The following is a 25,342-nucleotide window of genomic DNA, read 5'->3' on the forward strand; positions in this document are numbered from 1 at the left end:
TAATAATTAATAATGTGTCATAATCTATAGCAATGCAAATATATTTGCACAATTACAAGTTTATTTTTCCTTTTTAATGTGAAAAGTAAAATATATAAGAGCGGTTTGTCATTACATACTGAAATTTCTAAAATACAATTTATTTATTTTAAACTTATAATTATATAAACTTATCAATGTTGGATTTTTTCTTAATATTTTTTGTCAATTTATTTTAATTATTAGTCACAATTTAAATTGAATTGTTACTTGCTCGATCTATTAAATGTTTTCTTCTTTTCCTTTAGCGTCTTTACATCATTTAATTATTTATTTAGCTGATAAAAAGCGAGTCTTATAACGTGATATTACCATCAACATCATCAATTGTCGTACAGAGCTAACGATTCTTACATATATACATTAATAATAATTTTTTTATTTTCTATCCCATTTTTATGTAATTAATATTGTAATTAATATTCATTTGCTTATTAATCGTCATACTTTTAGTTTTGATGGACGTTAACTCATACAACTTATCATTAAACTCAATCCAAGTTTATCATGTTCTGTATTATATATAAATATATATGTATATCTATATATATGTATATATAAAATTTTTTTATTTCTTTATAATTATAAAAACACTTTAGACTCATTTGTCGAGCTCTAAAGCAGCATACTGTTCTTCGTCGACTTCAGTCATCATTAAATTACCATCCGGAAGTAAGAGAACAACTCGCCTGGTACCACCTGAAGAAAAAAAATTTAATTAATTTATTACTAAATGGATCTACACAAAAAAAAATTTCTTGCGTTTTAAATTGAAAACAAAAATTTCCTTAGGGCGAGGAAAAAATTTCTTGCGCTAAGAAATTTTTTTGATACTGAAATTAGCCGACGTCGAATGATTTTTTTTTTTTTTAAATGATAAATTTAAACCAAAAAATATTTTTAAAAAATTGCACTTATAGTTTTTTAAATTTTCTACATGTGCATTTCTTTAGTTTTTTTTTTTTAAATAAATTTGTTGAAAGAAAAAGTTCGAAAATTTTCAATAGTCTGCCAACTCCAGGATCATAATTTTTTCCAGTCCCAAGAAAATTTTTATTTTCATTTCATAATAAAAAATTTTTCTTACGCCAAGAAATCTTTTTTTTCTATGTAGAATAAATAAAAAAAATAAATAAATTATTGAAAATAAAATGTTACCTGGCGTAGGTTCGTCAGCTTGTACAACCTGAGCAACGACTTGAGCTTGACCGTCAGGGTCTTCTTGGGTACCAACAGCCCCCGCAGCCGAATTATCCATAATAGACATGACCATTTGATTATCAGCGGCCTCACCTTCGGCCTCTTTGACGTAGAACTGGGGCGTGAGATTTACCTGATCGGGCATTAGCTGGGCAACAGCTTCAGCGACAGCGTGATCGAGAGTGAGAACAGAGCCCTCATCACCCTGCTGTTCAGTCGTGACGTAGACGCACTGCTGCTCTCCATCGGCACCACGTGTCACCAGCAATGTCTGGCCGTCTTCAGCGTGACCTGCAACTTGGTATACAACACCGTCCTCCCCCGTTATTGTTACAACATTTGTCGCGTCATCGGCAACGACTTTTGTCTCCTCCTTTATCTCCTGCTTGACATGAGTGACAGTTGAGGCTGTGCTAGTTACTATCGTGCCAGTTAACCCGGCCGTCGTTGCCGCAGACTCTGAAGATATTGACTCGGTGAGTGAGACTGTTGGCTGTGCTGCTGTAACGGAAGTGGTCGCTGTGTCATCCAGACACGGAAGATCTGGTGCTATTGTTACGCCTGCAAGACTTAATTGGGCTGATGGATCAGTGCTAGCTTGTACAATCGTACCTGTTGTCCCACCTGGGCTCATTTCAACGCGCATTATACTATTTGTCTCTGTCAGTGATTCTAACGAGGGTAAAACTAACTCGGCTGTTGTCGTCGTTGTGGTCGTTGATGTGTCCATGCTCTCGGTTGATGAGGTGGTTGCTGTAACAGTTGTACCTGTAATTGAAGCTCCAGCAGTTGTGTCGACTGTCGATGTATGGGGTGTCGATGGTTCTGGCTCGGCAACTGGTTCTCCATCCTCACCGATGATTCGTCCAGTCAGCGGGCAGAGTGTGAACGGCCTCTCTGGACTCTCCGGTGGATTCTGCGGAATATTACATACATTATCGGCCTCTGATGAAACATCAGGTTCGGCTTCATCACTGCTCTCTTCACTCCCTACTTCCTGAAATTCCATGTGAAGTCCATCGCTCTCGACAATTTTTGTTTCCTTGGGTTTACCCGGTGCTGGAACTGCTGCTGCTGATGCTGCTGTTGTTATTTTACCACGTCCTCGTCCCAGTGGTGGCTTTGTATTTGCAACCATTGTTTTTACTGGAGTCTTCACACCTTGAGAAGTTATTTCTTGAGTCTTTCTTTTAGCCATGAGAATTTTTTGCTGAGGTGATATTAGTGACTGCGGTGGTTTGTTACCAGGTATTATTTTAGGCGACTGTTTAGCTTGGTTTGGACTGACAGTTTTTACAACCTGACCAGGTGCTGCAATATATTTAGCACGTATTTGAGCCTGTTGATTAGGACTTATTGTTGCTTGGGGTGAGCTGGACATAATGCGTTTCTGCATCGGGGTACGTGTCTGTGGTGTTTGAAGCCTTGGCGCTGGTGCACGTACAGGACTACGAATAGACCCAATACCAAGGACACTAGTTGGTGCTTGACCACGGACTGTCGGTCTGGGAAGCAGTGGACGTCCATCAGGTGTCTTTTGTTGCTGTTGAATAGTCGTCGGTCGTACATTTGAAGTCATCCTCGGCTGCATGCCTATTGGATTTTGTACCGCAGTCACCACATGAATCTGTTGGAGTTGCGTAGGGTCTGGCTTAGGTTGAATTTTAACTGGCTCAGCTTTAGGTCCTAATGATGGCCGTGGTTTAACCGGTACTTGTTTTGAGATCACTTTCATTTGTGTAACAACCTGACTACCGTCAGGCTTAGAGACAACTTTTACAGGCATTGAGTTTGCCTGGGATTGCGTTATCACTTGTCTTCGTACTACGGCAGTTTCACGATTCTGTACCATAAGAACACCTTGGCCACCTTTCATAGGTTTAGCACCTGGCGAAGAATCGAGTTTGATGATTCCTTCCTTCTTAGACATGACATAAACACCGGATGCCAAGTTCGGCATCTGTTTAGGATCGACTTTGACAACTCCTTTGGCATTTGCGACAAGAACTGGTGATTGATGAGTAGAAGATTTGGTAGGATCTGGCGACTGGAGACCAAGAGAAGTTGCCAAGTCAGAACTTGATACAGAAGTTTTGTTGTTACCATTGGACTGAGCATTCGCGCGATTGAACGCACGTTGAATGACGTCACTGCGCCCTGAAGCGGCGATACGTTCTTCCTCAGACTCACCAGTCCACTCTTCATCACTACCCATCTCCCCTTTTGGTCGTTTAGCTGCAGTTGTATCTGAGTCGCTGTCAGTCAAATCGGCACGGCGTTTACCCAGGAGTTCATTTTCTTCCTCTTTCATGGATCCACACCATTGCTTCACTTGATCCATAGCCTTCGACTTACTTGACCGCATCGGACGTGTTATTTGTGCAGCAGAACTCGGTCCTGGTGTACTCGGTTCCGCTTTGATAATCGTCTTCTGGGGTACTGTCCTGGTTATTATTTTAGTTGTCTGCTGCTGCTGTTGTTGCTGCTGCTGTGCCAATTGCTGTGCTTTCAATTCTTTCATTTCTTTTTGCTTGGCTAAATTACGCTCGAATTCTTCTAACAAAAATTTACATGACGACACAACGTCAGCCGATTCCCAAGTATTGTATTCAGGAGTGTAACCCTCCCATTTCAAATAATATTCAGCGCAACGTTTCTTGGTGTTGTAACGTTTGGCCATTATTTTTTCAACAGCAAATTCGTCTTCATTGGGCTCATCTCCGTCAGTTGGTGCCTTGCCCGGCCTAACTCGAGGCTTAACAAAAGCCTTAGGTCGGGTTTGAATAACTTTTTTAATTTGAGTCGGTGTTGAGATCGGTGTCGTTGTTGTCGGAGCTGACTCTGATGCCTCTGTCTTTACTTCGGCCTTGATAACTTCTTTTTTGGCTTCAGTAGACTCTTCTGGCTGGCCATTGCGTATTACTTTCCGTACTATTTGTTGTTTCATACCTTAAATAAAATAAAGAACCAGTTAAAATATCACCGACGTTTATATTACCCTTAATAAGAACTCTAATTAAATCTGTAATAAATTTACCATCGGTATTTTGTGGTCTAATGTCTGTCATTTTAGCGTTATTGATCTTAGTAAACGCTTGAATAGTTCTGCCAGCAGTGATCCATGTTTCCCGGACATGCTGCTCCATTTTACACCACTTCTGATACAATTTCCATGAAGTAACTGAATCTTTATCAGTTGTTTCTTGCTGTATTTGTGTGTCTTTCCACAGTAAAAACGCCCAGACTTGAGCTTTCTGTTCATTCTGAAAAAATAAAATTGTTTTATTTATTATTAATAAAAGCAATAAAAAATACAGTCCAGGATGGCCATGATATTTGCCGGTTTTCCAGTAAAGTTTTTCACATTTTTCCCTGATTCAGAAATTTTATTCGTATCATTGATATTCAAGTTTTTATTATATTTTAATTGTCAATAATTTAATCTGATGATTAAATCATGCGAGGAACCAAAAGAAAGTCAATAAAATAAATTAATAAGGCGGACTTTTGATTACTCGATGTTAAAAATATGTAAGTTAAAATATTTAATAAGAAATTTTATGATTAAAATAAATTAAAAATACACTAGTCACAAAAATTAAGGATATTAAAAAAATTGTAAATTTTTAAGTGATTTTCTCCAGGCTGTAACTCGAAGGAAAATGGTCGTGCAACTAAAACAAAAAAGACAAATTGTAGCTTCAAGTGTCTAGTTTTCTGACCTGGTCTTTAAATTTTTTTATTATGCACGATTTCGGAGTAATCAAAAGTCAATCATAATTATCGAAAAAAATTTATTGGAGCTCGTAGACCGTTTTTAAGACGAGCAAAAATTTTGAAATTTTTATTCGATGGTTTTCTTAGGATTACTCCGGCCCGCACATAATAAAAAATTTAAAGACCAGACACTTGAAGCTCCAATTTCTCTTTTTTGTTTTTGTTGCGCGACTATTTTCCTTCGAGTTACAACCTGTGGAAAATCACTTAAAAATTTACAATTTTTTTGATATCCCTTATTTTTTCTGACTAGTGTATTATTTAAAAAAATTTGAAATTTTCAACTGTCACAATTAAATTCCCAGATACTTTTCAAAGTTCCATTTCCCCGTTTTTTAGGATCGTGGCCACCTTGCAGTCATTTGTTTGTTTTTTTCATTATTTAAATTAATAATAAAATACTAACATTTCCATTGTCACGAAAGTGTGATGTTTTAGTGCAAGCGCCCTCTTTATTACGATGCTCTTGGAATTCTTCAACGAAATGAAATACCAAATGACACTGTCCGCATACCAGGACATCAAGTCTTCCTATCTCTTCTTGCGCAGCTAAAAAATACACAACAATACAATTAAATATCAATTACCACTTTTAAAAAATTATTTAACAATTCATTTTATCCTCAGAATCTCCAAGTTAACAATCAAAATTATCTCCAATTAATTTAAATTAAATAAATAGTAATTTTAAAAAATATTAACCTTTGATAACAGCAGGATTGTTGACTACCGCAGAACCATCGCCGCCTTCCATCTTGAAGTATTACACTGTGAAAATTTACTCACAGTCAAATCTAGAGAACAAAAAGTAAAAAAAATTTAAATCACAAGTACTCCGACTCTAAACAATGATTTAAAAAATTTAAAAAAAACCCGAGCCCGCTATTATTTCTCTACACGTGAACACAAAAAATGAATACACATATATATAACACATTAAATCGAATTCGAATTAAACCGATTCCCGCATAAACTTATAATACATAAACTTATTATATATATAATATATGTGCAACGAGTATAAAAAAAGGCGACAAATTTCCGAGGGAAAGAGTGATAGAAATAATTGAAAACGCGGCCAGTGGCGTAAATAACTAGTAAGTAAACTGAATTAAAAAAAAAATAAACTATTAAACTCACCTTAATAAATATTATTGTAAAATAAAAAAAAAATAAACGGCGAAATAATGATCCACTGGTTGTATTATTTATTGTCTTGATAATTAATAAATATAAAACTTTTAGTAGAGAATAATCCACGACACAAAGCAGCTTTTATTATCGTGATATGATGCCATCGTGCCGCTCGATGGCGATCCGTTTCCCTGTTGTGTATCCTCTTCTCCAAGATGGCTCTCACTTCCCACCTTAAGAATATATATCCCCAGCACACGTTGGCGTTAACTTTATATCTATCAAATATTCGCGGCTTTATTACAATATAATTTATCTATTGCCGTATATTTTATACGACGCTTTTATAATTATTACTGTTATTATTATTTTTTTTTATAGTTAGTTAACTATATATATTAATATATATTGTACTACCTGATAAATTTATGTAGTTTAGACGTGAGACTAACTCTTGTGTTAAAATTTTTTTTTACATATACTAAGATATTGTTACTCTTTCACTTGATGGCACTCGTTTCCCCGGGGATTATGTTCCGTGCAAAATTTTATTGCGACGCCAGGGACGCAAACGGCAGTACCGGGGACATTATACCGGATCGCGTCGTGCGACTGTGGCGCCGCCATTTCCTTTTTCGATTTTTATCACATGTACACATGTTCACTAATTTTTTGGCGGGAATTAAAAATATATGACATTTTGGGGTATATATGAGTTTTTAATTACATATATTTGTTTATTTATATATTTTTTAATTGAAAAAATGATTTTTTTTTGTTGGTTACGAATAAAATTCAATTTTTGCGGCGGTAATTTGTAGTCTATTTGAATTGCGGTAAAGTTCGCGCGCTTTTTAGAGGAAGTGATGATGGATGCGAGTTTATGTAGGGGGTCAAGAACAATTTATTAATGGAATTTATTTATTTAATTAGTGTTTGGGATTAATTACATTTGTTAGTAGATTCTTTAATAGAATTTTGAATATTTTGAATATTTTGTAGGGATTTTTGTTAATGGAGTGGGAAAGTTTGAATGGCGAGATGCTGATTTGACTATTTTGTGAGGTTAACTATAGAATTTATTAATTTAAAAAAAAATTGATGCATTGTAATAAAAAAAAAAAAGTATGTTTACATTGTACTGTTTTGTATCAGCAAATTGTAATTATAAATTTGCGCGCGTAAAATTTGTTACTCATTTTTTAAAATATATAATTTAACGCAACAGTAAAAATTTTGAATAATAAAAAAAAAAGCAAATATTAATTTTTAAAAATTACTTTTGTCAAAATATGTAGGTACAATAATTGATGAGTGTGAGTGTAGCTAACAATTGTCAATTTTAAAAATTTAAAAAAGTGAATTAAATGTAAATCAAATAAAATTTAAAAAATACACATGTATAGAATTTTAAAATCAGAAAGTGCATTTTTTTTTATTTTTATATTTTCAATTGTTTAATTCATTTATTTGTAATTTCAAATTTGTCTCATATTTGTTACATTCACACATGACCCCAGTTAACAGACAATTAAAAATCTTCGGATTTTTTTATTAACAAATTAATTGCAAAAAAATAAAAAATAAAAATATGCACATGTAGAAAATTTTAAAAACTACAGGTGCAATTTTTTAAAATATTTTTTTTTATTATAATTCATCGTTTTAAAAAGAATTCAAAAAATTATTAGACGTCGGCTGACTTCAGTTTCGTATTCACACATGAGTAAATGTAGCAGACATACGACAGTTTTTAAATTACATACAAAAAAAAAATAATAAAATTTTAAAAAATGCAATTTTGAATTGTCTAAACATGTATTTTTTTGTTTTTACTTTGTTAACATTTCAATTTATTATTTCAAAGTTTAAAAAATTGTCAGATGCTCGCTAACTCTACTATCATATTCACACTCATAAATTAAATTTTACTTTAGTTTTCACTTATTATTCAATTTAAATTTGAAAACAAAATACAAAACTCAAAAAATATGGGCCGACGATAAGCCAGTTCAGTTTTTGTTGTGAATCAACTGGCCACAGCAAACACATAGTTTATGAGGAGGAGATATAAATATCACCTATAACCCTTTCCCTTTTAAAGAACGGTCCTTAGCCGATCGACACCGCGTCAGCCCTCAGTGTCATTCTCCAACTAACTTGCAATATATAATCGAATCATCTAGTTATCAAGTATATGCGAGAAGCGAAATTCTGTCCTGCCATCTATTAAGTTTTTTAGAATTATTTATACTCAAATCAAACAGAATCTTCACAGTTCAAAGGCCAGCTGGGCACAAAACCCAGCAAGAGAAAAAAAAAAAAATCTTCACAGTTTCCAAAATAAAAAAAGTTAAGATTCCATCCCTAAAATATTTGAATGTAACTGACAGCTGTCATTTTTTTTAATTTTGGAACCAAATAAAAAGTGAGTAATAAATAAAAATTAAAAAATGCGCATTTCGATATTTGAAAAATTAGCGCGCGCTTTTTTTGAATTTAATTATTCTAATAAATTAATTAAAAAATTATCAACTGTCATGTCTGCAACATTCAGTCATAATAAATAATATTTTGTTTAAAAAATAGTTCACAGACATACCGCGTGGCGTTTAAAAACCTGGATTTCCATTATCATATTATCAGTTCGGGCGGGGGCGGCATTGAAGCTAGAGGACACACACAAGAACCATCACCACCAGCTTACCCCACATATTGACGTTCATATATTTTCACACACACAAGTTCCGCCGGACGGATTTTCTCTCATAACGTCAAAGTAACGTCATGAGAGTTTGACAGCTACTGTACTCGATTGTATTGTAGTTCTATACCAGCACCAGCACAGGACAAACCAGTTCTACTCAGTTTGAGTTTACTGTCTATTAAATGATTCACGTCGTCTAACATCCAGCAGCAGCACATTTGTCAATAATCAACAACAATGAAGACAAGTGTCTGAGAGTGAAAAATAATAACAATAATTAGCACAGCAATTAAAATAATAAATAAAAATATAAAAAAATAAGTGCGGTGATTTTTTACATCAGAATATGGAAGAATGATCAAGCACGGGATTATTTTTCTACTGCTCCTTGTATTGCCAGGTAAAAAAATTTACAATAACTTGAAAGTCATATTGATTTGTCTGGTATTTATTTTTTTTATTTTATTTTTAATATTTAAAGTAAAAGTTTATGATAATTTTTAATATTTTTAATTTAACAATTAAATAAATAAAATAGAAGTAAGTAAATTTATAGTCAAGGGCGAGCATAGAATGTACTTGCTAATAATTTATTTGTACAAACTGTAGTTTTAGTGTCCAGTCCAGGATGTTAGGTAATAAGATTGTTTGATTTTATCTGAGAATTTAAAATAGAACGGATATTAATAATTTAATCTATTCACTAAAAATGATTATTGATAAATAGATGGAGGTATTGGTACATAAAAATTATTTATTTGAATTATTGTAGGATGGCAAGAAGCCTTGGGATCAGTATCAGTCAGAACTGTCGAAGTAGACATCGGACAAAATCTAACGATAGCTTGTACTGATGAAAATGTATCACGTCATCCTGGTAATTATTCAAATGTCATGTGGGTCCGTGAGGGAAGAAAAGATGGCCAGGTTCGGAGAATGAAAATAGGATCGAATAAAGCACTTGAGCTGGTGAATGTTAGTCTTGATGACGCTGGTAATTACTTCTGTACACTTGACAATGACGCGAATGCTGTTAAAACACGAATTAATATTCAAGTTAAGAGTAAGTTTATTGTTATTGATAAATATTTATTGTTATTGTTTATGTTTTTAATGAAAATAACTGTATTTATTGTGAAAATATTATTTTAAATCGCAGCACCTCCGCCAGCACTTCACAATGTCTGGGTCAAACCATCGACGATACTCGCAAATATTTTATGGGAAGTAGCAGGTACTGGTGGTTATCCAATAATTGACTTCACTGCCGAATATCGTCTTAAACCAGGTGTAGGTGAAGAACCTGAAGACTGGAAACCGATTATGCCGACGCACATTCCTTCAAATTCTGTTTGTATTTTTTATAAATTTATTTAATTAATACACTGTAAAAAATCGGGATTTTATTTAAATCCGAATTCACTCTACGAAGTTCTGGAGTTTAAAAAAAAAAAAAATTACCCCGCATAAGGAGTAAATAGGGATTTTTTATGGGCGAAGTGATTTCGGAGTAACGCAAATTTTATTTCACTCCGCATTCACTCCGGTCCGGAGTTTTAATACTTAAATAAATTAATATTTAATAGGAACGGCTGGTAATTAGAAAAATAATTATTTCAATAAATAATTGATTCGATATTAATATTTAAACTTAAAATATTATGATTTTAATTTATAAAATGTTTTAGTAACTCACTAAATTATAATTTCATATATATGATACATAGTGAAAATATTAAATTATTGAACAGCTATAGGGATATAGTTTTTATGGGAATATTTTGTATTTCGGTATAATATGAAATGTATCTCGTGGTATGGTTGATGTAAGTCATATGACAGTTTGTGACTCAGTGAAAGTTTTATTATCAGCTGCTTATAATTTTTAAAAATCATTTCGCGTGAATATATGGAAAGGGAGCTCGTAATTATTTACGTACTCAACATAAATGTCACCCTATCAAAAAAATTCGTTTGGGAATCCAGCTTAGATTCTTAAGTGGGTTCCTACATGACGTTTTCGGGTGGATTCCCTTATGGTTTTCTATAGGAATCCAGCATATATTCATATATTTGTATCAATAGACGATAGACATAGAAATTTAGATACTCTGGATTCTAGAGAAATTATTTATATAGAAACCCAGGTTCTTATATGAATTTCTCACAAAGAAATTCATATATTCAATTTTTTTTATGGGAATTCTGGTACCTACAGTTCCTTATATGGGTTTTCTACGTGGGAATCCACGTACCCATAGTTCGCTATGTAGATTTCTCATATGGGAATCCAGAAACTCATGGTTTCCTACATGGATTTTTACATAAATCTTCTATCAAAAAAAATCCATATGGGATTACATCAGAACCTAGTGAAATCTATATAGAATTAATATAGAAGTGTATGTAGGAAACCATGGGTTTTTGTAGAAAACCCACATAGAAAACTATGGGTACCTGGATTCCCATATAAAAACTTGAATACATGGATTTCTTTGTGGGAAATTCATATACAAATCTAATTTTCTATATAAGTGATTTTCATAAAATCCAGAGTATCAAGATTTCTATGTCTATCATCTATTGATATAAATATATGAATCTATACTAAATTCCTATAGGAAACCAAATGGGAATCCATCCAAAACCGCCATGTTCGAATCCACATAAGAATCTAGGCTGGATTCCCATATGAATTTTTTTGATATGGTAAAAATATCAAAGACCTGAACTCAAGTATTAGTAATTTTTTTTTAAATTAATATTTTCCGAAACTCCCCTTCGGAGTGAATAAATAAAAAGTCATTCACTCCGCGTTTATTTCGAAAATTTTTTACAGTGTAAGGATTTAAAAAAAATTTATTATTCATTTATTATCAATACGAAATGACAGAGACAAATTGACGTTTATCATCTGGAGCCAAACACAACGTACTTGTTTCGCGTATGGGCAACAAATAAACTTGGCCGTGGTGAAATCGTTCAAGTTGAAGGTCATACTCATCACACCGTCGAAGAATTAGGTAAATTTTTAATTAATTAGAACCCCAGAGGAAAATGTACATAATGTAGTAAAGTTCTTGCAGCTTGAATCAGACTAATAAAATATATTTTAATTTATTGAAAAAAAAAGTTAATCGAGCATGTGTTCGATGATGATGATAAATAATTTCAGAGCTGGCGAAACATCTGTTAGCCGGCGTGGAAAATTTTGATACACGAATCTGGGTAGCGGCGGTAGGAATTGTTATGGGAACACTAATGGTCCTTGGTTTAGGTACATGCTACCTTCTGTATCGTGAGTGCAAGGCACCCTGTAAGCATTCTCTTGGAACTTTAAATACGAGCTTCCGCTTCTACTCTGTCTCTTTAATGCCCTTGCTTGAGTTGCGGACTTAGTCAATTAACATAATTTATTACTAAATAAATAAAAATATATTTAAAAAATGACATCACAGCTCGATGATTGTCATAAAATACTAGTGCATGATTTAATTAGGTTACTAGTTACCCCATTGATAATATGGTTAAGGGAGATAATTAAAAACAGCAGCGGAAGCAAGGGCATTGCTAGTAATTTTTAAATTTATCTATGGCCCTGATCTCTAGCTTTATCTAATTATTATTATTACTGATCATTACTTATTAATATCTATTTAATCTTATATTAATTAACAATACTATTTATTCCTAATTATTAATATCTATTTTATCACTAATTATTTTCCCGGCTGCAAGCGCTTTTTTAAAATATTCATTAGATATTTTAATAAATTTAAATTTTTAATCTGGTAATTTAAATTTTCACTTTTTACTATTATTATTATTACTATTATTATTATTAAATATTGCACAGTAAATCATCTAATAAAAATTAATATCATACTTGAAATAAAATCATTAGTAATAATAAAAGTACATCATTCATTAATCATTTTATTAAATTATTTATTTATTTTATAATAATTATAAATTAAAATATTAAAATAATATTAAATAGTTATTTGGTAGGGGTGTGCGAATTGTGTTCGAATCGAATCAAATCGAATATTACTATTCGATTCGAAACTTCGAATTATTCGTCAAGTTTTTGAATTATTTGTAATTTTTCAAATTTCTCGATTTAAATCAAGAAAATTCTGATCAGCTTTCAAATATTAAATTTAGTAAAAAATGAATAAAATATATAACAATTTATACTTTTGAAAGTTAGTGATGGCTTAAATAAATATTTTATGGTAATTGAAAATTTGGAGCTGTCAAAACGAGGTCTGTCTACAGAATAGAGACACAGCAGGCCCGCACTACACACTCACAGACATACGTGTGTGTGAACGTGTACTTGGCGCGAGACACTGCCGTGTCTCTGGATTTTTATTTATTGGAGAACTTAGTTTTTAAAGTAACCAAAAATTAATTTTTCGTAGATTTGTGTCTGAGCTCAATTTATACCTCTGACAAAAATTTGAATTATTGAAAAAATATTACAATTTTCAGTCGTTCAAAAGAAAATTTTCGTATTATTCGTAACTGCGGATAAATCAAAACTTTCTGAATTATTCGTCAATTTTCTAATCATCCGAAAGTTTTCGAATTATTTGTAACTTCTAAAATTACTCGATTCGAATTGAAAAATTTCTGCCCAGTTTCAAATATTCAATTTGTATTTGATGGAGAGCTTAATTTTTGAAGTAACAAAAAAATAATTTTTTCGTAGATTCGTGTCTGAGCTCTATATATCTATACCTTTGACAAAAATTTGAATTATTGAAAAAAATATTTCAATTTTGAGTCATTAAAAAGAAAATTTGTGTATTATTCGTCAACTTTACAATTATCTGAAAGTTTTTGAATTATTCATAATTTTTTAAATTTCTCGATTCAAATAAAAAAAATTCTGATCAGCTTTCAAATATTCAATTTTTAGTTAATGAATAATTTAGTTTACAAAGTAACCAAAAGTAATTTTTTCGTAGATTTGTGTCTGAGCTCTATATATCTATACCTCTGACAAAAATTTGAATAATTGAAAAAAAATATTATAATTTCAAAGCAAAAATCGTTCAAAAAAATTTTGAAATTATTCGTAAATTTACTAATAATTCAAAAAATTCAAATTATTCGATTCGAAGTTCGAATCGAATAGTTGGATTTGATTCGATACAAACAATTCATAAATTCGAACTATTCGCACATCCTTATTATCTGATGATTAAATTGTTATGCAGAATGAAAAATAGTGCAAATAAATAAACTAGAAGATCCACCATAGAGATTAGACAATACCGGCCTAGATAAAAAAAAAGTAAATAATAAATAAATAGTAAACACAATAAAATAGTAAAGTGTGCTACTAGAGACTAAAAAAATAAATAAACTAGAAATAAAAAATAGATTTAAAGTAGCACATAAATTAGTTGGGTGATGCAGTTATTAACTTCGATGAAGACATTATTAAATAAACTATAGACCACAGATCAGTTGAATTTGTCAGCGCAATACTCTAACACAGGATTATTTTTATTGTTCACGCGAAAATTTGTGATGCATACACCCAGCGATTATTGAGAAAATAATAACATTCAAAAGGTTGGTAAATAAATAATAATAATAAATAAGTAAATAATAAATTTAAAAAAAAAATTCAGAGAGAGAGAGAGAGAGAGTAGAAGCGTAGATAATTACTGGTATAAAATTAGACAAATGAAAATTAATTTGCTCCGCATAAAAATTTTCAGCGCAGCTGGAGGATCAGGAAGTGATTGAATTGGTACCGAATATTATTCTTAACCCGGGATTCTTTGACGAGAGATCTGAGCGACAGCATCAGCTGCAACATCAGGACGAGAATTTCAACAACCAAACAACCACACGACTGAACAACAACACCGTGATATTACCGAGACGACTTTAGCGTTTTATTAACAATTGATTAATTCATTTAATCAACTAATTATTTTTTTACTACTGGTCGGTTATTAACCCGCTATTAATTATTAATTATTAATATTGATATTAATATTAATAACTTTAATTACTTGGTATTAATTTACGGTAGACCGGTAGTTTTTATGACGCAGGAATTTATTTGTTACAATGCAAAAGTGTTCAAAAACGTATTAATTATATTAATATTTATAATAATAAAAAATTGTAAGACTTTGCTATAGATTTCACACATGCCGAATATTTTAAAATTTTTAAAAAACTCTGGTCGCTCGTGTAATATTACGACCACGTTGTTGTTGCTTGTCGACTGGATTTTTTCACTGTAAGTAAATTATTTCCACGAGCTGATGAAAGACTGGAAATTTTTAATGAAAATTTATTATTAATTATTTTTAAATTATTATTAATTTTTAACGAATTGATTGGTGGCATTTTTTTAATGACAAAAAAAAGACTGTTATGTCTGGCGGTTTTTGCAAATTTTTTTTTACTGTTACTTTTTTTTTGGCAAAGATTAAACCGCCTTTTTAATCTGATATATAATAATTAATTAATTAATTAATAACAAAATATTAGAAAAAAATGAAATTTTTCTCATTATTTATTTTTATTTTATAATTAACCTGGCGAGTCCGCATTAAGGCCAATTACGATAATTACCGTAATTTACGGTATTCGGAATCATTACGGTATTTTACGGTAAAATAGCGAAATTCGCAGTAAAAATCAATATTGTGCAGTAAACATCCGGTATTTTTACCGAAAATTTTTGGTAAAAGGACGGTAATTTATCTGCAAATTGCGCTACATGGAATATTGCACTGTAAAAATAGTTACGTTGCTTACGGTAAAAATGCTGCAAATTACGGTAAATTGCTGGATTTTTTGCCGTAAATCTCTCAAAATACTGTAAATTACCGCGCATTCATGTAAATTGTCGTAAATTGCGGTAAATATTTCATGAAAATGCGGTATTTTAGGTAAACCTGCGGTATTTTACGGCACAAGTGCGTCATTTCTACCGAAAAATTGCGGTGAGCTTGAGGTATTTCACCGTAAAGTGAAGAATTGCACTGTAAAAAATTACAGATTCTACAATAAAAATAGGCCTTCCAGGCAAAAATCTTTAAACATGAAAGCTTAAACTGTAATTTTAGAAATTTGTAATAGTAATAAAATTGATACAATTTTAAGCAGCAAATTTTACAGTTTAAATCGACAATATCGAGTTTGAAACTGTAATATTTGTTATTTCTGGATAAAAAATGTCATTTTTACAATTTCAGACTCGGAGCGCTTTACTACTATACGAAACTGTAATTTTTCAACTGCTCTTTTTTCCGTGTATTTTACCATAAATCACTGTCAAGTTGCTGTAGAAATACGTTATTTTATGGTAAACACGCGGTATTTTGCAGAAGTACGGTATTTTGACCGATAATTTGCAGTAAGAGAACGATAGAACTTAAAACAATGGTGCTCACGGTAAAAATGCTGTAAATTACCATGCATTAGTGTAAAATGTCGTAAATTGCGGTAAATATTCCACGGAAATGCAAAATTTTAGGTAAACCTGCGGTATTTGAAGGCATAAATACGTCGTTTCTACCGAAAAATTGCGGCGTATCTGCGGTATTTTACCGTAAAGTGAAGTATTGCACTGTAAAAACTGTAGAAATAAAAAAAACATACAGTATTTACGGTAAAAATGCTACAAATTATGGAAATTTACCGTATTGTACCATAAATCACTCTAAATTTGCCGTAGAAGTACGGTATTTTACGGTAAACATGCGGTATTTTACGGAAGTGTGGTATTTTTACTGATAATTTTCAGTAAAAGATCGGTAGAAATAACAAAATATATGGTGCTCGCGGTAAAAATGCTGTAGATTACCGTAGTTTACTGTAGAATGCCGTAAATTGCGGTAAATTTGCCGTAGAAATGCGGTAACTGACCGTAATTCGGATCCGCCAGGATAAAGGTGATTTGTTATTTTTATAATGACACTTTTGAGAGACGTAATGGAGTTGTTTGTTAAAAAAGAAAACAAAACCAAAAAAAAAAAGGATTATTACCTAATTGATATAAAAATTTAAATTAAAATTCCAGTGTCTACTGAATACTTAATTTTTAAAATATTTAATATTAATTATTTTATTTTGTTTTTGTTGTTGAAAATTTCTCGTCGAGATTGCGCTTTTGCTCTCGTCACTGCAGGGAATTATTGCATTAATAATGATAACAATCCACGAAGTATTTAAACAAATAAAAGTAATAATAAAAAATAAAAAAAAATTGCTTCTAAGTAGAATTTTCTACACTTCCAGCTTTTTGATTTAGCCGATAACTCTATTACTCAACTAAATATATCTGCTAAACAAATTAAATACTATTACGTAACAAAACAAAAACGCTTTCTATGCAGCTTTAAAAATTTATTATTTTTATTTTGTATCGCTGTTTATTTTCACTGAAATAATTATTAGATAGCCACGAAACACTCAACTGAAATCATACTATCGAATTTTTGCACAAGTTTCACACATTAATTAAATAAAATAATACGTAATTTATAAAATAAGTGCAATACAAAGCCTAAAAAAAATTAAAATTAGCTTCAATAAATAAAATCATTGTTACAAAAAAAAAAATTAATTGTAATCGAGCGTCGAATGATCAGAAATATGAGTAATTATTTTTAAATACTGGTTTAATCACCGGAGACAAAACTAAAATAATTAATAAAATCATTTTTTAAAATTGTATCCGGCGGATTATGAATAGTAGCATATCAGGAGGATTCATTGCATAAAAAAAAAATACATTTCATACCATATAGAATTAAAAAAATATATATAAATAATATATATTATAGAGGGAGGAAGTGAATTTGAGATAAAAAAAAGAGCATATTTTTGTGATTTTTTTTTCAGAGTACCGTCATTATTAAAATTCTCAAAATTTGTGACATTATTAAGCATCATTTCAAGAATATTCTGCTAAATTTTCGTAAAAAAATATTGAAAAATAAGCCAGTGGTAGTGGGGAGAGACGAGTCACTTAAAAAAAGTCTCCATGCCGTAGGCAGGATAACTTATGACTGCCTCATCTGAAGTCAAAAAACCAAAAATATTTCTTTAGTACATAAGTTTATCTTGGAGTTGAACGAAAGAGTAAACAAAATATTCATTTTTGAATTTTTGGTAAAGGTGCAATCACAAATCTCTGATTGTTACCAAAAATTGCTCCTTTTGTTTAATTAAAAAATAAGTAGTTATTGAAAAAAAAATTCCTTCGTTCAAATCCAAGATAAAGTTATGTACAAAAGAAATCTTTTTGGTTTTTTTATTTCCGATGAGGCAGTCATAAGTTATCCTGCCTACGGCATGGAGACTTTTTTTAAGTGACTCGTCTCTCCCCTCTACCACTGGCTTATTTTCCAATATTTTTTTATGAAAATTTAGCAGAATATTCTTGGAATGATGCTTAATAATGTCACAAATTTTAAGAATTTTGGTAACGACGGTACTCTAAAAAAAAAATCACAAAAAATATCCTCTTTTTGTCTCAGACCCCTTCCCCCCCTTAATTCAAATAAAAATATACGAATGAACGTGTGATCGTAGTATGATTTAAAAATTAAAATAAAAAATTGTGACTAGTTGAGAGTGTGCAGGCCTCGCAGTATTTATTATTTTATATTTTATATTTTTTTAATTTAATATTTATAGAAAAAAAAAAGTATTATTTTATTAGATAACTAATTGTACTAATTATTGAAAGCATTTCAACACGCATGGTTGTATAAAAATTGGTTGTGCGTAATCAGAAGCTGAGGATCGAATTTTTTCCCGCCTTTTTTGTTTTGTTTAAAAAATTAGTCATTTATTTATTTAAAAATTTTAAATAAAGTAGCAATAATTTACTGGCGGGAAAAATAGATCTGATTGGGCTTCGCACTGTGCACTCTGTGTTGTGAATGGTAATACACTTGCTATCATTAATAAAAATAACGTTATTAATAATAAAAATGATACATGATAATAATGAATAATAATAATAATATTTATAATGAATATATAAAATATATTTATATAGCCAATTTAGTAAATAAGAAAAAAGGCAATTTTTTATATACAAAATGAAATAAAATAATAATGCTGACCGTGCAATATATATTATTATATTAATCTACATATTAGTCATTTAATAATAAATTTTATCGCACTTTGTAGTACACACGCTTGCATCGGGACAATAAAATTGTCATTTGTCCGTTTAATTGATGAGTCAAAAAATATTCATCGTGATATTTATCATTTTTTTCTTCATACATAATAATAATTAAATAATTATAATTGTTATTGTAATTATTTATGGGCTAGTCATTTTTTAACAGATGAGAATTTATTTATATTTTCTTTGTTATTTATTTATTTAATTAATTATTTTTATTTGTTAATTAAAATTTAGCTATTTAGTGACTATTCCATTGCTTCCGTCTGTTGAATCTTTTTGAAATAAATATTTTTTTTAAATTTATTGTATTGAAAACATGCTTTGCAGTATCGCTATTACGATGGAATAAATAATAATAAATAATAAATATATATTAGCTACTGTTGAGACACATAATAAAGCGTATAGGTGCCTGTATTAATTAATTTTATTGTTTATTAATTAATTACTCATACATATTTTTTTTTTAATTTAATTATTGTTTAAATAATAATATTCCATGTACACAAAAGACATTAGTCAACATATTAGTATTATTAATATTTATTTAAATAATTATATATTTTATTTACGTAGTTAAATATATGTACCTGGAAACAAAAAATAAATTTAATAATTTTTCACGCTCAATTTATCAGAAACTCGAGACAAAAAATGGTTTTAAAAGTTTTTATTTATTTTTAAATTATGATTGATAAAAAAATATTTTTATTTCCGGTTAATGCCCGTGAAAAAAAATTGTTGAAAAAATGATGAGTATTCTAAACTTCAAAACGTAACACAATGACAAACTTTTTTTAAATGATTTTAGGATTGTAAAATTCCTGATGGAAATATATTACATTAATCATTATTTATTTTTTCATTAATGTAAATCAGGCCCATGAAAAAATTTAATTTAATGACTAATGATAATTTTTTATCATTAAAAAATTGAATTTATTGGCTAATCTCTAGTGGAAATTTTTCGGAATTTTCTCGGAAAAACTCAGCTCTAAAGTTCTAAAGACTTTTTTTAGAGTTTTTCAGAGAAAATTCCGAAAAATTTCCACCAGGGATAAATTTTTTTGCCATTTAAAAATGGAATTTAATGACTAATGAAAATTTTTCATCATTAAAAAATTAAATTTATTGGGTAATGAAAATTTTTGCCACAAAAAATTAAATTTAATGGCTAATGGAATCGTTAATGAATTAAAAAAAAGTGACAGATTATTTACAACCCTGAATAATTTTTAGAGCCAGTTTTTCAAACCGGGTTTGTACCAGGGTTTAAATTATTATTGCTGGTACATCTATCCATATATATGTATAGATTATACTAGCAATATTAATTTAAACCTGGATAAAAATAAACCCAATTTGAAAAACTGGCCCTTAAACTTCTGAAAATACAAAGAAAAAAACAATTGACTCAATATTAAAAATTAAAATTTTTGACTCATTTGTAAATTTTTTTTGACTTTCCTTTAAAAGTGCTAAGGGTTCATAATTTTTTTCAATGCAAAATACCATTAAAAAATCTGATTTTGAACTATTTCTCAACGTTTTTTCTTTTGGCCTATCAGGATATTTATTGATTTTTCTTTTGAATTTTCAAAAGTTTTAAAAACTAAAAAAAAATTCGTTGAAGTTTAGAATAGTCAACAATTTTTTTACACGGGTGTATTTTAAAAAATTAAGCAAAAAAAAAAACATTTTACCTGTAAATTTTTTTTACGTTAAAGGAAAAAAATTAAATAAATAAAAAAAATAAATAACGTATATTTTTTACCATCCGCAAATTATACAATTTAATAAATAAAAAAAAAGAAAACAAAAATCTTGGGCACATATCAGACAGATTACGCAAAAATAAATCCGCCTAAAATCGCATGTAATGATAATAAAGAGTGTAATGAATAAAATAATAACATGTAATAATAATATTAATAATAATACGAAAAAAGTAAAACAATAATGACCGTTAGGATAAAACATACAATAATTGTTCACGTAATGGATCAATATAGGCTTGTGTTTCATACAGGAAATAAATAAATAAATGAAATTTGTTATTTACAACTGCTTAAAGTAATTAGTTAACTAATTAATGAATTATTTCTGAGACACAAACAATATATATTTCGATATCAAGCTATAATTATTATTAATATAAAGTCGTTCGACCGCAAAGCGTGTCATTTAAATTTAAAATTTATTGTAATTATTATAATTAAGTTATTGTATTATGGTAATTGTAATTATTTATGTTTTCAAATAATATGAGTGTGATTATAATCATTAATGTAAGCCTACATATTTACACTGTATTGATGTAACTTATTATTGTAATACAATCAGTGTATTTTTAATTGTGTATTACACTCAATATTCATCAATCATCAATTAAAATCATTATAATTATTCAATTGTAAATTTATTCATCAGTAATTATCCTTAAATTAATTTTTTATTTACTTTAATTGATTTCGCCAGTCGGCAAAAATTAATTTATTAATTTTAAGAAAAACAAGAGATAAATTATTGAACAAAAACAAAAATTTATTTTTTTACAATCGCTGACAACAATGAGAGGGATCCCCAAAGAAGTTGATGTCAGTAGAGTGTCGATTCATCAACAGAACAATTCTATTTCTAGATCTATGGTAGAAACAATTTTCACTTGACCTCTCAATCGATAGCAGCCTTCTTGTTCTTAGGTCAGTCCTTGAAAGAATGAAACCAAAGTCGATCAAAGGCGCCCGTTATTGACCAGCCTGTTAACTGCAGGTCGGCCACTTGTCTGAGACTAATTAAGTTACTGATCTTAAATTGGTGGCGTATGTCGCTGATGCTGTTTACATTCGCTGACCACATCAAGCAGGGTGAATATTGACAAAATTTACGTTGAATCTTTTCAACCCTGATTGAATCCTATTAAACCTGATTGAAACTCAATGGGATTTCTATCGGTTCCACCATGATATCTCCCTGACAAAATCTCTCCAGGACAAAATCTGTTGAACACGATCTCTATAAACGAGATCTTATAATAATCTATGTAATTATAATGATTTCTACACTGACGACTGGAATCGTATTCAGGTTTTTTTTCACATTTTATGTGTATATCATAAATAAATAGAATGTGTTACACATACATGTATGAAATCATGGAAAATTCCCAGCCCAAATTTGACATCATCGTCAATTGCAAGACCTTGACGTAAACTTACTGTGAAGTTAATCAAAATCACTGAGCGTCAAATTTTTGAAGTGATAGTGTGGCCATCAGGGATTGGACTGATAAAAATAATTTTAGAAATTTTATCCTCGAGAGATTTTGTCATAGGGAGATTTTGTCCAGAGAGATAAAGTCGTGTTACCATTTCTATTAGATTCAATTGGGAACAAACATTCAATTAGAATTGCTTGGGAGTGTTCAAAGTTTCCGATTAAAATTTTGCAATCATTGAATCGGATTCTATTAGAAAATAATAATTTTTTTTTCAATCATTTTCCGATTTTAATTTTTTAATCAGATTCATTCGGAAAATAATAATTTTCTTTCCAAGTAACTTTCAATCGGATTTATTCATAACTTTCTGATGAAAACTAATTGAGTCAATCGGAAATTTCCAATCGGATTCAATCGGTGTTTTTTTTATCAGAGATACTATCGATATACTATTCAGTAAACGGAGACCAGACAACAGACCTATACTCCAGTATTATAAATTAAAATTTTTAAAGCTATGAAATATCCACATCTTTTCAGGATGTCAATTTTACTTCGACTTACGAACCAAAAATTCTGGAATTGTCTGACCCCCATGGTCCCACAAAGTTTCTCTTCAATGCCTCGAGTTTTCTAACTTAAATTTTATTTTTTAAATTTCTATTTTTCTCATGAACTCTCATCTCTAAGGAACATTTTCAATTATACTGCTGCTTAAAATTCATATATAGAGTAAGAGCACCAGTACCCAGCCCCAAACCAGTAGCCAGCCACTTCGTGTTAAATGATGTCTATATATATTTTGAGCCAATGTTAAAGAATACGACCGGCAGGCTACTGGTTAGGGACTGGGTACTGGAGCTCTTACCCTATTAAATTTATAAATTGTATATTTCTATTCTTTATAGTAAAGATGGTTAAGAATTTAATTAAGAATTAATCAATTTAGTTTATCATAAAATTTATCTTAAAAATATAAAATTACACTTTACTAATTACAAATAATATGAAAAATTAAATATTTAATAATTAATAAATACAGTCTGTGCGATACTGTCACATAATTTTTTAATCTGGTCATTACTCGTGTACTCGGCAGCCAGAATAGCATTGGCCAGCGCAATAGTTTCTTTTACAGATCTAGCTTTGATCCAAATCCTTCCATTCATACCCACAGCCAATTCATACGGCTGTTCTTTAGCAAACGCTTCGAAGAAAGGATTATTGGGACTCAATATCTTACGTACGAGACTCAGCGAACAAGTGAAAAGCATTCCATCAGGTCCCAAGACTCCTAGTTTACCTTTTTTACCAAGCGAATCAACGCACACTAACTCCGGTTCCATATCCTTGCTAGCAATCAGTAATTTAGCGAAGACGATGTCTCCGATCTGTACATCAGGACGATTTCTTTTACTCGCACCCTCAAATGCCAGGTATGGTAATGCGGCTTGATCACTTGCTCCAATGTCTACTTTGAATATGTCACCAGCTTTTTGTGTTACTATTCCTACGACATTTTCACCACGAGCTGGAACATACCTACAGTCATATTTAATAACAATAAAATATAATGTTTATATTTATGAGTGTGAATGGAGATGAGTGTGAATGTAACTGACAAGTAGCAATTTTTAAAATTTTTGAATAAATAAATAAATTGTAAGTAGAATAAAAATTTAAAAATGTATGAGTGTGAACGCAGCAGACATGAGACAATTTATAAATTTTAAATAAATAAATAAAAATGCACGCACTGATTTTTCATTGATCTAAAGACGCATTTTTTAAATTTGTACTCTACTTGAATTTTATTTGTTTATTTAAAAGTCATAAATTGTCTCATGTCTGCTTCATTCTCACTCACATTTAGATAAGAGTGAATGTAATTGACAAGTGGCAATTTTTAAAATTTTTGAATAAATAAATAAAATGTTTCGAGAATAAAAATTTAAAAATGCGTTTTTAGATCAATGAAAAATCAGTGCGCGCATTTATTTAAATATCATTATTTTAATCAATTAATTTGTTTATTTAAAACTCATAAATTGTCTCATGTCTGCTACATTTACACTCATTTAATGTAGCAGACATTTGACAATTATTGTAATTGTTAAATAAATGAAAAAAATGTATATCGAATAAAAATAAAAAAATTCACATTTAACAAATTTAAAAATCAGTATATAAATTTTTTTTATATCATCTTTTTAATTGTTTAGTTTGTTTATGTATAATTCAAAAATTTTCTCATATCTGCTATATTCACATGATACTGAAATTAGCTGACGTCTAATAATTTTTGAATATTTATAAAAACGATAAATTTAAAAAATAAAATATTTTTAAAAATTGCACCTGGAGTTTTTTAATTTTTTACATGTGAATATTTCATAAAATTAAACTGTTGACAAAACAAATTCGAAAATTGTTAATTGTCTACTAACTTTAAGATCATTACATTCACACTCATTTATATTTACTTATTTATTTATTAACTATTAGGTATTTAGTTTACCTTCGCTGATAACTGTCAACATAATAAATAGTCGTGCGTTTTTTTAAAACACCAGCTTTACATGAGTAAATAATGTCACCATCACGTCGAAGTCCTGGACCAAGAATAACTTTTTCTTTCGGATTAGTTGACGTTATTTTAATAACATCCCCAGGCATCACAACGTCTCCTATCATGTCACCCATTGTTTTAAATATTTAAATACTCAAAAAACAATTAAATGTTATTACATTCAATTACAAGCCACGTGTTTTACTAATGTACTGATAAATAACAAAACATGTATGTAATTATAGGTTATGAAACTTAGATTTCAAAATAAACCCGCGAGAATTTAAAAATCAGCTGGATTTTTACCGGCACAAAAAATTAAAAATATTTCAACTTTCAATTAAATTTTTGACATTTTGATAAAATTTTGACAGTTGATTCCATGATAATTTTAACGGCTAAAATATTGTAAGTTTAAGTTTTTAAATTTCGCGCTGAATTTCAAAACGAAGCCTGGAAGCTCTGCCAGTAATTTCCTGGTCTGTCTCCAACCAGCGAATTACG

General features: G+C 30.1%; 3 protein-coding genes across 11 annotated transcripts; 1 reads left to right on the forward strand and 2 right to left on the reverse strand.

The window, feature by feature from the left end:
• Positions 1-41: 41 nt before the first annotated feature.
• Positions 42-6,742, reverse strand: LOC130664545 (serine-rich adhesin for platelets). Of its 3 annotated transcripts, none has more exons than XM_057464497.1 (7): positions 6,568-6,742; positions 6,157-6,428; positions 5,719-5,810; positions 5,423-5,565; positions 4,277-4,502; positions 1,198-4,188; positions 42-738 (listed from the first exon to the last, which is right to left on the reverse strand). In XM_057464497.1, exons 3-7 carry the CDS (start codon positions 5,768-5,770, stop codon positions 641-643), a joined length of 3,510 nt encoding a protein of 1,169 aa, XP_057320480.1. In that variant the 5' UTR covers positions 5,771-5,810; positions 6,157-6,428; positions 6,568-6,742; the 3' UTR covers positions 42-640. The 3 variants fall into 3 exon arrangements, with proteins under 3 accessions (XP_057320480.1, XP_057320481.1, XP_057320479.1); XM_057464498.1 differs by lacking the exon at positions 6,568-6,742 and having other exon boundaries at positions 1,198-2,155; positions 2,234-4,188; positions 6,157-6,532; XM_057464496.1 differs by lacking the exon at positions 6,568-6,742 and having other exon boundaries at positions 6,157-6,531.
• A 2,035-nt stretch (positions 6,743-8,777) lies between these two features.
• On the forward strand, positions 8,778-18,712 carry LOC130664555 (protein turtle homolog A). Of its 7 annotated transcripts, none has more exons than XM_057464512.1 (7): positions 8,779-9,257; positions 9,630-9,920; positions 10,017-10,207; positions 11,751-11,880; positions 12,033-12,173; positions 14,416-14,446; positions 14,596-14,768. In XM_057464512.1, the coding sequence occupies exons 1-7, from the start codon at positions 9,212-9,214 to the stop codon at positions 14,621-14,623; spliced, it is 858 nt and encodes a 285-aa protein (XP_057320495.1). In that variant the 5' UTR covers positions 8,779-9,211; the 3' UTR covers positions 14,624-14,768. The 7 variants fall into 7 exon arrangements, 5 of the variants coding, with proteins under 5 accessions (XP_057320498.1, XP_057320495.1, XP_057320496.1 ...); XM_057464513.1 differs by having other exon boundaries at positions 8,780-9,257; positions 14,601-14,768; XR_008989426.1 differs by having other exon boundaries at positions 8,782-9,257; positions 14,086-14,446; positions 14,601-14,712.
• Positions 18,713-23,202: 4,490 nt separating this feature from the next.
• Positions 23,203-25,077, reverse strand: LOC130664556 (exosome complex component RRP40). Its single transcript, XM_057464517.1, has 2 exons — positions 24,788-25,077; positions 23,203-23,811 (listed from the first exon to the last, which is right to left on the reverse strand). Exons 1-2 carry the CDS (start codon positions 24,970-24,972, stop codon positions 23,292-23,294), a joined length of 705 nt encoding a protein of 234 aa, XP_057320500.1. The 5' UTR covers positions 24,973-25,077; the 3' UTR covers positions 23,203-23,291.
• Between the last annotated feature and the right edge of the window lie 265 nt (positions 25,078-25,342).

The sequence above is a fragment of the Microplitis mediator genome, chromosome 3 (genome assembly GCF_029852145.1).
Source record: "Microplitis mediator isolate UGA2020A chromosome 3, iyMicMedi2.1, whole genome shotgun sequence".
NCBI classification, from domain to species: Eukaryota; Metazoa; Arthropoda; class Insecta; order Hymenoptera; family Braconidae; genus Microplitis; species Microplitis mediator.

What these genes read in the sequence shown, in the direction of transcription:
- LOC130664545 (XM_057464497.1), bottom strand. Translation starts at nt 5,770, where the DNA reads ATGGAAGGCGGCGATGGTTCTGCGGTAGTCAACAATCCTGCTGTTATC. An exon ending in CAATCCTGCTGTTATCAAAG is followed by an intron (nt 5,566 to 5,718) that starts GTTAATATTTTT and finishes TGTATTTTTTAG; the next exon opens with CTGCGCAAGAAGAGATAGGA. An exon ending in TAGACCACAAAATACCGATG is followed by an intron (nt 4,189 to 4,276) that starts GTAAATTTATTA and finishes ATTTTATTTAAG; the next exon opens with GTATGAAACAACAAATAGTA.
- LOC130664555 (XM_057464511.1), top strand. Translation starts at nt 9,212, where the DNA reads ATGATCAAGCACGGGATTATTTTTCTACTGCTCCTTGTATTGCCAG. An exon ending in AATTAATATTCAAGTTAAGA is followed by an intron (nt 9,921 to 10,016) that starts GTAAGTTTATTG and finishes TTTAAATCGCAG; the next exon opens with CACCTCCGCCAGCACTTCAC. An exon ending in CGCACATTCCTTCAAATTCT is followed by an intron (nt 10,208 to 11,750) that starts GTTTGTATTTTT and finishes ACGAAATGACAG; the next exon opens with AGACAAATTGACGTTTATCA.
- LOC130664556 (XM_057464517.1), bottom strand. Translation starts at nt 24,972, where the DNA reads ATGGGTGACATGATAGGAGACGTTGTGATGCCTGGGGATGTTATTAAA. An exon ending in GTTGACAGTTATCAGCGAAG is followed by an intron (nt 23,812 to 24,787) that starts GTAAACTAAATA and finishes ATATGACTGTAG; the next exon opens with GTATGTTCCAGCTCGTGGTG.